The 13,710-nt window shown below is 42.6% G+C and overlaps 1 protein-coding gene across 1 annotated transcript; it reads right to left on the bottom strand.

The window, feature by feature from the left end:
* Nucleotides 1-3,197: 3,197 nt before the first annotated feature.
* LOC118228952 (tripartite motif-containing protein 35-like) lies at nt 3,198-12,647 on the bottom strand. The gene is made up of 8 exons (XM_035420559.1): nt 12,459-12,647; nt 11,628-11,794; nt 10,000-10,845; nt 7,905-8,000; nt 7,589-7,819; nt 6,394-6,416; nt 5,799-5,917; nt 3,198-3,980 (listed from the first exon to the last, which is right to left on the bottom strand). The coding sequence occupies exons 3-8, from the start codon at nt 10,402-10,404 to the stop codon at nt 3,457-3,459; spliced, it is 1,398 nt and encodes a 465-aa protein (XP_035276450.1). The 5' UTR covers nt 10,405-10,845; nt 11,628-11,794; nt 12,459-12,647; the 3' UTR covers nt 3,198-3,456.
* Nucleotides 12,648-13,710: the final 1,063 nt, after the last annotated feature.

Below are 13,710 nucleotides of genomic sequence, written 5' to 3'. Positions count from 1 at the left end.
GATTTATGACACATGTGCAGACCATTTTTTGTGCATGTCCCAGGTGTATGAGATGATGAATGCTGGCTGTTTGTATATTTTACGCATAATCCTGTTCATGTGATTTGTATAAGGAAACAGCCATGAACACATACAGATAAGAAAAAATGAGGAATGCCAAAATGTTCTTGGAAACATTCTTACACACAGTTAATGGTCAAATGTGATCGTACACATTTCGTTAATGAGGCCCAATGTCTTCACCCTCAGAGCAAAGCCATTACGTTTTTGGTGAGTTTTTATTCTCACAAAGTCACTGATGCGACCGAAACCCACATGAGTTCCCCAAAAACTGGATGGTGGATTATTTTGGTCCCACAAACATTTGATTGGCTCATAGTATTGTAGCTGTCAATCAAACACTGACAGATAAACCACTGATCACTGCTTTAATGCCGAAGTGGGTTAAATTGGGCTGCACCATTTCTTCCTAAAAGGGGGTGTTCCTACCCCAGGCTGGTGTCTGACTGATCAGTCAGCTAGGCTTTACTGCAGAGTCACTGGAGGAAGGGGACAGGCTCTTCATTATGCCGTGGGTGTGCAGGAGAAGTGAATGGTGAGCGTGACTCAACGGAGGATCAGTCCCGTGGTCAGGAAGCCAGAGGCCCCAAACGTTCCTGTGTGGAGTTACAGTGTCACAGCGCATGCTAAGGATGGGGTAAAGAAAAGAAATACTCACTATCCAACTGGATTATGGTCCACCGTGCTGTTGAGGAGTGGCTGTGAGCTGAAGAAAGTCGGGGCAGCCCCGATTTTTTATCATCAAAAAGATCCTCAAAAAGTGTTTCACTAATAATATACCTAGTTATACCTTATTGGTGAATACTTCATGCATAAACATACAGTAAAATTTAACAAACTAAATGAGTAGTTATGTCCAATTATATATCACGAATACGGAATAGGATCACATCGACCTTTAACCTTCAGCATTACAGAAACAGCCTCTAAATCATAAGTAATAATTTACTCTGTATCCAGCGTACGTGTGGAGAGTCCAGGGCAAAATGGCGCCTGGCGTGGTTCAACTGAGGTATGGTGCAGGGCAAGGGGGAGGGAGGGGCAGGTATGGTGCAGGGCAGGGGGGGAGGGAGGGGGAGTTATGGCGCGGGGCAGGGGGAGAGACAGACAGACAGAATGTAATGACTTTCAATAAAACTATTAAACTTAAATAAGCCACTGAACGGGCGAACTTGTTTCGGACGCGTGTTCTGGGCTAAAAATAAACCGATGTCCAGTGCGCTGTTTGTCTTTGGATTCGGCGATCCATTTATTTACATTTCGGCATAACCATGCTCACCATAACACGGGTAGATAGCAGCGCTGCTGTTTCCATTCAGCAAATTCAGATGCAAGCACGCCAGCGGAGCTAACAACTGCCACAAAGACACGGTCAAGAATTGTTTGCTTCCTGTTCTACACACCTGATTCTCATCACCAGAAGCTTAGTTAAATGCACTTCCTGCATTAGTGCTTCACCCTGTGTTCAATATCAGAACTGCATGCGTATACATTATAGTCACATAGTGTTTTTAGTTAAGAATAACATAAAACAAACAAAAAATACACAAAGGCGCCAACACAGACGAATGGACGGACACAGACACACACTCTAACTTCTTGTCCCTGGGAAGTTTGGTGCCTGGAGTCAGAGGCCCTGATGGAAGGCCTGAGAATTCAGTGCAGTGCACAGTTTTAATAAATATATTTTCACCCTTAAAATGAAAGGAATCTTCATTAAAAACTGATCATATTAAAATGGCTAATTGTGTTAAGATAATGAAGATGAATTTGAGCTGTTTTCTTTCTGTAATGTGTACTATCAGTAACCATGCAGTGCTGGTCCATGATGCAGGTAAGCAGTGAAAAGCTCTGATCACCCTGCAGTGCTCTGAGACTCAGTCTCTCCTCTGTACTCAGGGTACTGTGGTGAGCTGAAGCTCCACTGCTAGTCGATGGGTTTCACACACCTGTCATAGTCTGAAGAACAGAGCACATTCTCTCTCTCTCTCTGCACACACACACAAACACACACTCTCACACCCTAACATGATATTAGTCTGTAACTGAACCTCTAGCCACAAGCAAACCACGAAATCACACAAACGGACAAACCGCCCCACTGCTGAGAGTAGCAGGTGAGACAGGAGCCCCAGTGCTCTCTCAGCCCTGTCAGACATGTAATTCACCATTTAGCCATTATCAGCCATAGGAAGCTTCAAAGTGCTCAGCCAGCATAGCCTGGAGATAAGACAGAGCAGGACCTGGGGGGTTACTATCTGAGGTGTGTGTGTGCCTGCATGTATGTGTGTGTGTCAGAGGGGGAGTCAATGCACCTGCCCCCTTCTCTTTTTCACCAGTTAAAATATATAGCTTTCTTCTAGATTTGAGTCCTGCATCTAGGTCTGCCGTTATAAATTTCATCTCTCGTTCTTTTGGAATATTCTGCTGCCCTTTAGTTTCTTCATTTTGGCTTACCTTGGGACAAAAGCTGTGGTTTTGTATCTTCTTTCATTCATTTCTTGTGTGGCTGTTCATGTTTGTAACCATTGTTAATTGTTTTATGGTAGTTGAACCTCGTCGTTAGATTAGATGTGAATATTTGTTGTAACTTAATGTTTTATGAGGTGTGCATTTTGATAAAGGTTGATCCAAACAATTTGCTCTGCCTATCAACAAATTCTGCGATTACCAAATTAAATCAAATAAATATATTTTACAGTTGGGTAAGTGAGCTGTTTTAACTGTGTTGGGTATTCAGAGTGCTGGACGTAAACGAGGGTGTTAACGGCAAAAACTGCTGGGTTCGGAAAATTAAACATATTTCAATTAATCCTCACCTTGCTGACACTCCATACACTTTGTAGAGCAAGGGCTTCACCCAACACAACAATTTCAGAAGCCCTCTTGTGGACAGAGTGGGTATGACCACAGACATTTCCCTCACTCTCAGTTCACAGCAGCATCCAGGGGGCACTGGGCTTATCCACTTCTCTCACTTGATCTGCTGAATTCAGTTTGAACTGATCCCAAACCCAGCATATGAGGGGAGAATTTATCTCAGTCTGTGTTCACACTGCACTGAAGAGAGAGACTTACCTCATCACACACCTGGGAGACACACTGGTGACGGGTCAGGAAAAGAGCAGCACTCTGGAGTGATTCCACTGGTGCATTTATTACACTTCAACTGATTACACAAAAACCAACATACTTACATTACCACCATATAGCACAGTAATAACATTGTGAGGTTATATCATAGAAATTAGACAATTCTCATGGAAAAACTACAGAATGTTTTTAAAAAATCATATTTTGTTTATATTGTTTGACTGGAAAATATTTTAATGAAACCTGCTCAGAGGTGATGGAATTCAGTTCTTTTCACCTGATTTTACCCACAATCCCACAGCACTATTCCACTCTTACAGACACCTTCAGTGGACAGATCTGCAGAGGACCAAACCAGAAGAATGGAAAGACTCTCTCAGTGAAGGAGTGTTTAAAAGTGTAGAGAGGAGTGTTGTCACTGGGGTCAGAGAATGACACCTCCCCCCTGTCCCAGTCCAGCTGCACTCTGACCCTCTGCAGTTCCCTCCGCACAGTGAGGACTTTAGGTGGGGAGGTCCAGGCTGAGTATCTCCCACTATCCTGCTCTATACTCCACACTCCTCCTGCTGGACTCCAATCCACAAACCTTTTCCTGCTGATGGACTCTTTAGCCACACCCACCACCCAGTGCTCACCCCCCACCTCTACATCCCAGCAGTGTCTCCCTGAGCTGAATCCCTCAGAGCCCAGCACACACCACCGCCACCCATCAAATCTCTCTGGATTATCAGGAACCTGCTGTCTCTCATCACTGAGTCTCACACTGGTCAGATGCTCAGACAGTGAGAGTTTGGGATGTGCTGTGTTTGGGTCCAGAGTCACAGGAGCTGAAGGGACAGAGAATGAGACGTCAGCACTGATGTGCACAAAGGAAAACCATCAGACACAATGGGCTCATAATGATATAAACTGGGTTTCACAAAATCATTATACAGAATCATTATAGCCCCAAAAATATTGTACGGGCCAAAAGTATTAGGCCACCTGTACGTTTTTCTTAAACTAGGTAGCAAATATCGCATTTAATACATGCACATTTAATGAATAACAAACTAAAGTAGTTTTCTTTTTCAATTCCTACCGACAATAACTCAAGGTGACTTACTAAAAAATAATCTTAGACACGACTTTCCTCGAAATAGCCTCCTTTGGCTTTAACTACAATTAAATTAATAATTGGCAGTCTGTCCATTCAGTTTGCTGAAAGGAGGAGAGTTCTCTCTAGCATAACTAGAAGTCTGTGCAACACTAAATTCCCAGGTCTTGCAGCAGGGCCCCTCCGTCTCCAGGCAACGAACCTCCCAAGGACAAGAATAAGTTAGAAATACTGCATGTACGTTTGTCTGTGTGTGTGTGTGCGTGTGCGTGTGTGTGTGCGCGTGTGCGTGCGTGTGTGTGCGTGTGCGTGTTCGTGTGCGTGTGTCTTCTTTCTCTGTGTCGCTTATGCATTTCGAGAAGTCCAAACAGGTGAGCTTGGCTTTCCTCCTCATCCTCCCCCTGCTGTCCTGCCAGGGAGGAACCGGCTATGATGCCATGCTGCCCAGGACCCTGAACGTAACTGACAGATTAAAGACTAAACTATTATTTCTGACTTGTTTAAGATTAATTGGTGACCGTGTGCTTATTCAGGATTCATGCTATATGACTAGACATAGCCAATCATTAACTTTGTTAAATCTTACTTTATGATTATATATTAACCACATACCAAGTAGACACAGAATTATGTATGTTATTGTTAGAACACTTTTTTCAATGAGAAGAAGGGACCGTCCCTGTTTTCTTCAGTTCAGGCTTGTGCATCTTGTTGTGTGTAGGTACCGAACTCTTTCTGCAGAAAAAGATCCTATTTCTTATATGGATATACCTCACCATGCTGGTTATTCTAAGGGGAGAATTTACTCTGCTGAACATTGGGAAGCAGGTGGAGGGGTGGGAGAGCCTAACACCCTTAGCCTGTAGTGCCAGTAAGCCCCGCACATCTAAGCCTAACTCTTTCTTTGCCATATTTCTTGCAGCTTTACTGCTTATTGTACTTATACTCCAGCCCAATTTTTAGCCCAAATTGTTTTAGACTACCAGTGATTTTAAAAAAGATAGATAAGATTTTGGCAGCACGGTGGTGCAGTGGGTAGCACTGACGCCTCACAGCAAGAAGATTCTGGGTTCGAATCTCAGCTTGGGGCCTTACTGAGTGGAGTTTGCATGTTCTCTGCGTGGGTTTCCTCCGGGTACTCCGGTTTCCTCCCACAGTTCAAAGCCATGCAGGTAGACCGATCGGAGACCCTAAATTGCCCATAGGTATGAGTGTGTGAGTGAATGGTGTGTGTGCCCTGTGATAGATTGGCAGCTTGTCCAGGGTGTGTTTCTGCCTCTTACCCAATGCACGCTGGGATAGGCTCCAGCACCCCCCGGTGACCCTGCCCAGGATAAGCAAATATAGATAATGGATGGATGGATAGATAATATTTCACTCAATTGAATTACCCAGTGAGATTAAGAACTGGTGCTCAGTCTCTTCACTCCAGGGCTCTTACACAGGCAGGACCAACATGACTCTGACTGGCTTTATCAGCTTGTGAAAAGGATGCTGAAGATTCCCCCTGTACAGTGACAATGTGGAGCTCCCTGCCCCCAGTACTCACTGTATTGAACAGTCCCCAGCATCTTCTCCCACACTCTGTACTTCAGATTGCCCAGGTGCTTGGCCACATCAATCAGCGCTCCTGAGACCTTCTCTGGATCCGCCAGTGTGCACTGGGCTCTGCAATAATATTCAGGAGTCACTTGTGCTGTGGGCGTGGCTTCATTACCATAGAAGATTATCAGTAGCAACATCAGATCTTCATTCTATAAGAAAATGGCTCCATCTCTCCCAGCGTTCTGCCACACAGCCCCACTGGCTGCCAGATATGAAGCAGCCCGACCCCACTGAGGGACACACACACACAGGAGCATGTGGGGAAAATACATTTTTTACCCATTATTTGTACGATGATTATAATGATGTTTATCATTATAATTAACATGATACACAGACAATCATTGTATAATTAAATCAGATAACTAATTTAGGTATGAATGTAACATTCTTTTTATAATTTTTCCATCTGGTCCCATTTCACTCATTATTCATGAAATGCTACAGTACTTGTGATCTACCCCTCATATTTATACTGAAGAGAGGAAGGAAGAGAGGATTAAAAGATTGAATCGAGTATAAGGCAGGAGTTTACATACCGTTTCTCCACGTCTTTGTAGCTCTGAAATAAGAGTTTATCACTATAATCAATACACAGACTATTAAAACTGTATCAATGCAATAAGTTCCAATATGAGTACACACCTGGGCAAAATAATTGGCCAAGCCCAAAATGGCAAAATATTAAGCTTTTAATGGTCTTAACAACAAATCATTGGTCAGGAAATTATTAAGAATCAAATAAATGTACTCCTGAGACCTCCTATGCCACCATTTGCTCGTTTACTTTTGCTGCAGTGAACTGTTTGGGGAAAAGCTAGAAACAGGGAAATTCACTAATATAGTCTTCTTGTACGCAAAGGTAAAATCATGATAATGATAAAAATGTAAAATTCAAACTAACACATGTCTGCGTGTACAAAATTTTCCAAAAATATCTTCTGGGAAGTTTTCTTTCTTAAAAGATTAGTCATTACTTGGTTATCTGCCACACCTGATGCAGCCCATCAAGGGCCTGATAACAAGCTCTTAAATGGAACCAGGATTGATAGAGCAGAGAGAGATCTACAGTATGCAGTGTTGTGAGACCCACATTAAAGGAGCGAGATAATCTGCTCCAATAAAAGAAAAATATTATGCAGAGGTTGCTGTCAGAAACCGCATAGCTGGTCTTCGTCAAGCCAACTGTAGCTATTCTGAAATTTACAAGACCCTAAAGGCAGAGGTAATCCCTATTTCTCTATCAGCTATTAAGGGAATAGGTCAACGCTTTGAAACAACAGGTAATGTTGCCAGAAAGAAAGAATCTGGAAGGCCCAAAGCCTCATCATGCTGAAAATCACAGTTCTCAAAGACAGGAAAGAAGCTTACAAAAACTGACAGCAGAATTAAAGACCTCAGAATATAAACTAACCGGGAAACATTTTTCAACTGCTCATCAACTGTTTGAAGCCATCAACATTGAATGAAACAACATTGACTCTTCTTTTTTGTAAAAAGCTGTCCGTAGGTTTACCCACAAGGCTGAAACATTTAAAGAAATCAAAGGTAAAAGCTATCCCATACTAAGTTACTTTATCTATTTGTTTAATTCTTGCTAATATCCTGACCAATGATTAGTTGTTCGGACCATTAAAAGTTTAATATTTTGCTATTTTGTGCTTGGCCCATGTTTTGTGCAAGGAGTGTATATTGACAAACATGTTTTATGTGTGATTATGGCACATGACTTACCTGCAGGAATGAGATGTCTTCAGCTCCCAGCTCCTGTTCTATGGCTCTGATTTGTTCTGAAAGGGATGATATCACTTCTGTCATCTTCTCAATTTTCTCCTTCATCATCTGACTCTTCTGCTCCTCTTCCTCCGTCAGTGCAGTGATCCTGGCTGCCTCTTCATCTTTTAGGAACTGCTGAAGTTTCTCAAACTCCATCTTTATCTGTCTCTCAGTGCGCTGGGCCTGGCTCTGGAATAAACATTATTCACCATCATTTCAGCACAATCCAGCGCTGCATTTTCAAAACAGTGATTTAAAGGCCTCAGTACAGTACCTTGATGTGCTCTGCTGTTTGTTCACAGACTAGTTTCACAGCATTAAAGGCTTTAAGCTTCTCCTGCAGTGGAGCTAGTGCAGTCCTGAGTTTCTCCTGGAAAGAATTGACAGAGTCCATACTTTACTGAGAACACAGACTGACAGTAAACTTCACTGCCTATATAGAGAGCCCAAGAGCAGAAAGTATACAAGCCAAATGCTATGGTTTTCACTGCATGGATGTGATAATGTTATGTAGACAAACGCTGGACAACAAAATATGTGTTTGAGCTGGCGATAAAATTTCTAAGTAATATAAGTTAGAATGGTCAATTATGAAGGCATTAAGTAAAACATACAGAAAAGTGTAATATTTTTTTTTTTTACACAAACAGTAATCATTTCTTCATTTTTATTCTGTGCTGATGTTACATTTATTACAGACAATATTTATTATGCCAAAAAGAGAAGTAGTCGCAAAATATTGCATTAATTGTCAAAAGCTTTTTATAAATGCAGTTTATCCATAATCTGTGCCAGGGCTGTAGCTATCATTTTCAGATCAGTGACATAATTAAAATGAAAAAATTGTTAAAGTTTATTGTTATTCATCTCATTACAGATGGGTGTAAGAAAAAGAAGAAAATACATTAGCCCAGGGACCACAGTGCAGTATAAGAACAGCCATAAGCAATTCAAAATAAGAATTAATCCAGGAATGAAAATTATAACAAAGAAAAACGGCACTGAACAATACTTAATGGACAATTAATCATCATTCCTGTAAATATGCATGGAATCATTCGGTTAAAAATGCATAAAAACGTGCATTCAAAACTAGTCGTTAAAAATACATGAAATCCTGATCTGGCAACCCGCTCCCCTACTCACATTTTACAGGACTTGTCAGTTTAAGGGTTAATTTGAGCGTTGGCAGTGTTTACTTTACAAAATGGATATTAGAAAATGGCTCAAAGCTCTACCTGCCCCATCCACAACAGGACAGAGTTCAGAATTTACTGGATCTACTCATTCACACTCAGAACCACCGATACGTGCCAAAGCTACAGCGTCTGGATCTACAACCTCAAATGACACCAGTGACACTGCTGGTCTTGCTATGCTACTCGATCCAGCTAATTCAGCTAATGACATCAGATCCCCTCCAGCTTCACTAGCTAGCAGTAGCACATCAGGTTCCAGCAGCACCACATTTGGACCAGACCCTCCACTGCAAACTCCACCAGAGGATTTTAGTAGAGAAAAACCTGACCAGGTGAAAGAGGACAAGTATCTAAGCCACATTTTTAGTGGGAAAATGCTCTTTTGTAAGTGACTGGGGTCACAGGAGAGACTGACTGGAATACACAGTAAAAGCAGATGCAGTTTCTGTTTCCCTTCAGATAATTGTGTTCCAAAACTGATTCAACGTTTAAAGTGAAGGGACATTGCAGCTGGAAGCATGCTGTTGAATACAACTAAGGCTTTCATAAACATGCAAACTCCAAAGAGCATCTGACATGCGAGGCCGTTTGGAGGGAACAAGAGAAACGCTCTGAAACAGACACAAAAATTTCCAGAAGTTGATTAACACAGAGCAGCCTTCTAGAAATAGATAGTACATGGTATCCATAATTGATATTTTGGTAGTCCTGGTCACAAACCAGTTACGTTTGTTAGCTAGACTGGATGCATCTGATAGCATGTTAGACTGGGGGAGTGGACCTTTCCTCTAAGTTGAGTACATGATCTGAAAGGACCTACAGTTGACCGAAGTCATAAAATCAGCATCTCACAAGTCAACCTACATGGCATCCATAATTGATATTTTAAAAGTTTGAATATAACACTGCCATCTAGACCCATGTAAAAATCAGTGCCCTCCCAGTAAAAAAAGTTCCTCCTCTGATTGACGTCTGACGCTGGCTTTGCCCCGCCGCTTGCCTCTCTCTGTTAGTCATGTGACACATAGTCACATAGTGACACAGTCATGCCTGATAACTAGGGTCACTTTATACAGTTCTTTTATTAAATCCAAATAATTTATATTGTATTATATTCTTACAAGCCATACAAAATTAGGTAAAATGTGAAATATGTTATCTGACAATTACCTTACACTCTTCTGCAGCCTCCTTTACTGGTCGCATTTTGTGGTTTTCATGGTTTTTTGAAGTTTGGCAGATAACACAGACAGGTATTTGATCCACCAAACAGAAGAGTTTCAGTTTCTCACTGTGCAGACTGCAGAGCACTTCAGATCCTGCTTTAGCTCTCTGACTTATCTCCTTTAAGAACGCCTCACAGGTATTCCTCAGAGACAGGTTACGAGGAGGTTCATCCTTAGAAGATCTTCTCCTGCAAACTGGGCACTCCCGAGATCCCTTCTGTTCCCAGTACTGCTGCAGACAGGCCTTACAGAAGCTGTGACTGCAACTCAGGACAACAGGATCCCCGAAGATTTCAGAGCACACAGGACAGGAGAGCTCCTCTTCCAGGAGAGAAGATCCAGATGCCATTCTGTCTCAGTTTGTTCTGGACTCAGTAATAACTTCTGCTGAATACAGTAGTTTAGTTTCAGTTTTACCTACTGAAACTTATACAAACTGCAGCTAAGAAGCACTGTTTATAAAGATCACTTTAATATCTCTGCCTTCTCAATCTTGGCTATTTCGCTTCCATCTTCAGTATATTTTCAGAAAATTCTTGTTTCCTGAAAAATGTATTTTGAAATCATATATAAGATCCTGTTTGTAACTAAACCTTCCGAGTGCGAGACGCTCGGCCAGTCCCAAACAGCCCTCTGGACTCCTGGACTGTGGCCTCACAGACTTCAGTGGCGTATTTCCGGGGACAGGTGAGTCCACAGGTGAGGGGAATATAAAGGGAAATACGGGGCAAGCGTTCTGATATCAGTCAGCACGTGACACATCGCTGAGAGACGGAGACGCTGCCTTACTCTAATTTATATGACAAGAGCAGAAGAGGAGAGTCATCAGCACTTAGGAACAGTAACCAGCCGGGTGGGGGGGTGGGGGAGGGGGGGGGAGGGGGTGCTGACAACACGGGCAGCCCCACTCAGGATAATCTCGGTGACCAAGTGAGGTGTGAGTTGGGACGCACAGCAGAGTCCATCAACGTCCTTCAGGAGATGCGTCTGATCGGTTAAACAATGGGCCTCATTCAGAAAACTCTTCTTAAATTATTCTTACTTTTGTTGTTCAAAATGTTCCAATGAAAAAAAAAAAGGGATTTATGACACATGTGCAGACCTTTTTTTTGTGTGCATCTCCCAGGTGTATGAGATGATGAATGCTGGCTGTTTGTATATTTTACGCATAATCCTGTTCATGTGATTTGTATAAGGAAACAGCCATGAACAAATACAGATAAGAAAAAATGAGGAATGCCAAAATGTTCTTGGAAACATTCTTACACACAGTTAACGGTCAAATGTGATCGTACACATTTCGTTAATGAGGCCCAATGACTTCACCCTCAGAGCAAAGCCGTTACGTTTTTGGTGAGTTTTTATTCTCACAAAGTCACTGATGCGACCGAAACCCACATGAGTTCCCTAAAAACTGGTTGGTGGATTATTTTGGTCCCACAAACATTTGATTGGCTCACAGTATTGCAGCTGTCAATCAAACACTGACAGATAAACCACTGATCACTGCTTTAATGCTGAAGTGGGTTAAACTGGGCTGCACCATTTCTTCCTAAAAGGGGGTGTTCCTACCCCAAGCTGGTGCCTGACTGATCAGTCAGCTAGGCTTTACTGCAGAGTCACCGGAGGAAGGGGACAGGCTCTTCATTATGCCGTGGGCGAGCAGGAGAAGTTAATGGTGAGCGTGACTCAGCGGAGGATCAGACCCGTGGTCAGGAAGCCAGAGGCCCCAAACGTTCCTGTGTGGAGTTACAGTGTCACAGCAGCATACTAAGGATGGGGTAAAGAAAAGAAATACTCAGTATCCTGCTGGATTATGGTCCACCGTGCTGTTGAGGAGTGGCTGTGAGCTGAAGAAAGTAGGGGCAGCCCCGATTTTTTTATCATCAAAAAGATCCTCAAAAAGTGTTTTACTAACAATATACCTAATTCTACATCTTATTGGTGAATACTTCATGCATAAGCATATAGTAAAATTTAACAAACTAAATGAGTAGTTATGTCCAATTATATATCACGAATACTGAATAGGATCACGTCGACCTTTAACCTTCAGCATTACAGAAACAGCCTCTAAATCATAAGTAATCATTTAGTCTTTATCTAGAGTACGTCTGGAGTGTCCAGGGCAAAATGGCGCCTGGCGCGGTTCAACTGAGGTATGGCGCAGGGCAGGGAGTGGAGGGAGGAGGAGGTATGGTGCATGGCAGGGGGGAGACAGACAGAGAGAGAGAGACAGACTGTAATGACTTTCAATAAAACTATTAAACCTAAATAAGCCACTGAACGGGTGGACTTGTTTCGGACGCGTGTTCTGGGCTAAAAATAAACCAATGCCCAGTGCGCTGTTTGTCTTTGGATTCGGCGATCCATTTATTTACATTTCGGCATAACCATGCTCACCATAACACCGGTAGATAGCAGCGTTGCTGTTTCCATTCAGCAAATTCAGATACAAGCACGCCAGCGAAGCTAACAACTGCCACAAAGACACGGTCAAAAACTGTCTGCTTCCTGTTCTACACACCTGATTCTCACCACCAGAAGCTTGGTTAAATGCACTTCCTGCATTAGTGCTCTACCCTGTGTTCAATATCAGAACTGCACGTGTATACATTATAGTCACAGTGTTTTTAGTTAAGAATAAAATAAAACAAACAAAAAATACATAATGGCGCCAACACAGACGAATAGACGGACAGTCAGACAGACAGACAGACGGATGGACACAGACACACACTCTAACTTCCTCTTGTCCCTGGGAAGTTTGGTGCCTGGAGCCAGAGGCCCTGATGGAAGGCCTGAGAATTCAGTGAAGTACACAGTTTTAATGAAGAAATTTTCCACCCTTAAAATGAAAATAATCTTCATTAAAAACTGATAATATTAAAATGGCTAATTATGTTAAGTTAATGAAGATGAATTTGAGCTGTTTTCTGTCTGTAATGTGTACCATCAGTAACCATGCAGTGCTGGTCCATGATGCAGGTAAGCAGTGAAAAGCTCTGATCACCCTGCAGTGCTCTGAGACTCAGTCTCTCCTCTGTACTCAGGGTACTGTGGTGAGCTGAAGCTCCTCTGCTAGTCAATGGGTTTCACAAACCTGTCACAGTCTGAAGAACAGAGCACACTCTCTCTCTCTCTCTGCACACACACACACACACACACACTCTCACACCCTAACATGATATTAGTCTGTAACTGAACCTCTAGCCACAAGCAAACCACAAAATCACACAAATCACAAACCGCCCCACTGCTGAGAGTAGCAGGTGAGACAGGAGCCCCAGTGCTCTCTCAGTCCTGCCAGACATGTAATTCACCATTTAGCCATTATCAGCCAAAGGAAGCTTCAAAGTGCTCAGCCAGCATAGCCTGGAGAAAAGACAGAGCAGGACCTGGGGGGTTACTATCTGAGGTGTGTGTGTGTGTGTGTGTGCCTGCATGTACGTGTGTGTGTCAATGCCCCTGCCCCCTCCTCTTTTTCTTCAGTTAAAATATATAGCGTTCTTCTAGATTTTAGTCAGTCCTTGGGATACTTGAAAGGAAGAAGTTTGTAACAGTTGGAAGTGGGCATCCGAGTCCTGCATCTAGGTCTGCCGTTCTAAATTTCATCTCTCGTTCTTTTGGAATATTCTGCTGTCTTTTGGTTTCT

Source organism: Anguilla anguilla, chromosome 6 (genome assembly GCF_013347855.1).
Source record: "Anguilla anguilla isolate fAngAng1 chromosome 6, fAngAng1.pri, whole genome shotgun sequence".
Lineage (NCBI taxonomy): Eukaryota > Metazoa > Chordata > Actinopteri > Anguilliformes > Anguillidae > Anguilla > Anguilla anguilla.
Note: the sequence above shows the minus strand (reverse complement) of the source record. Positions and strands in the feature narration are given on the sequence as shown.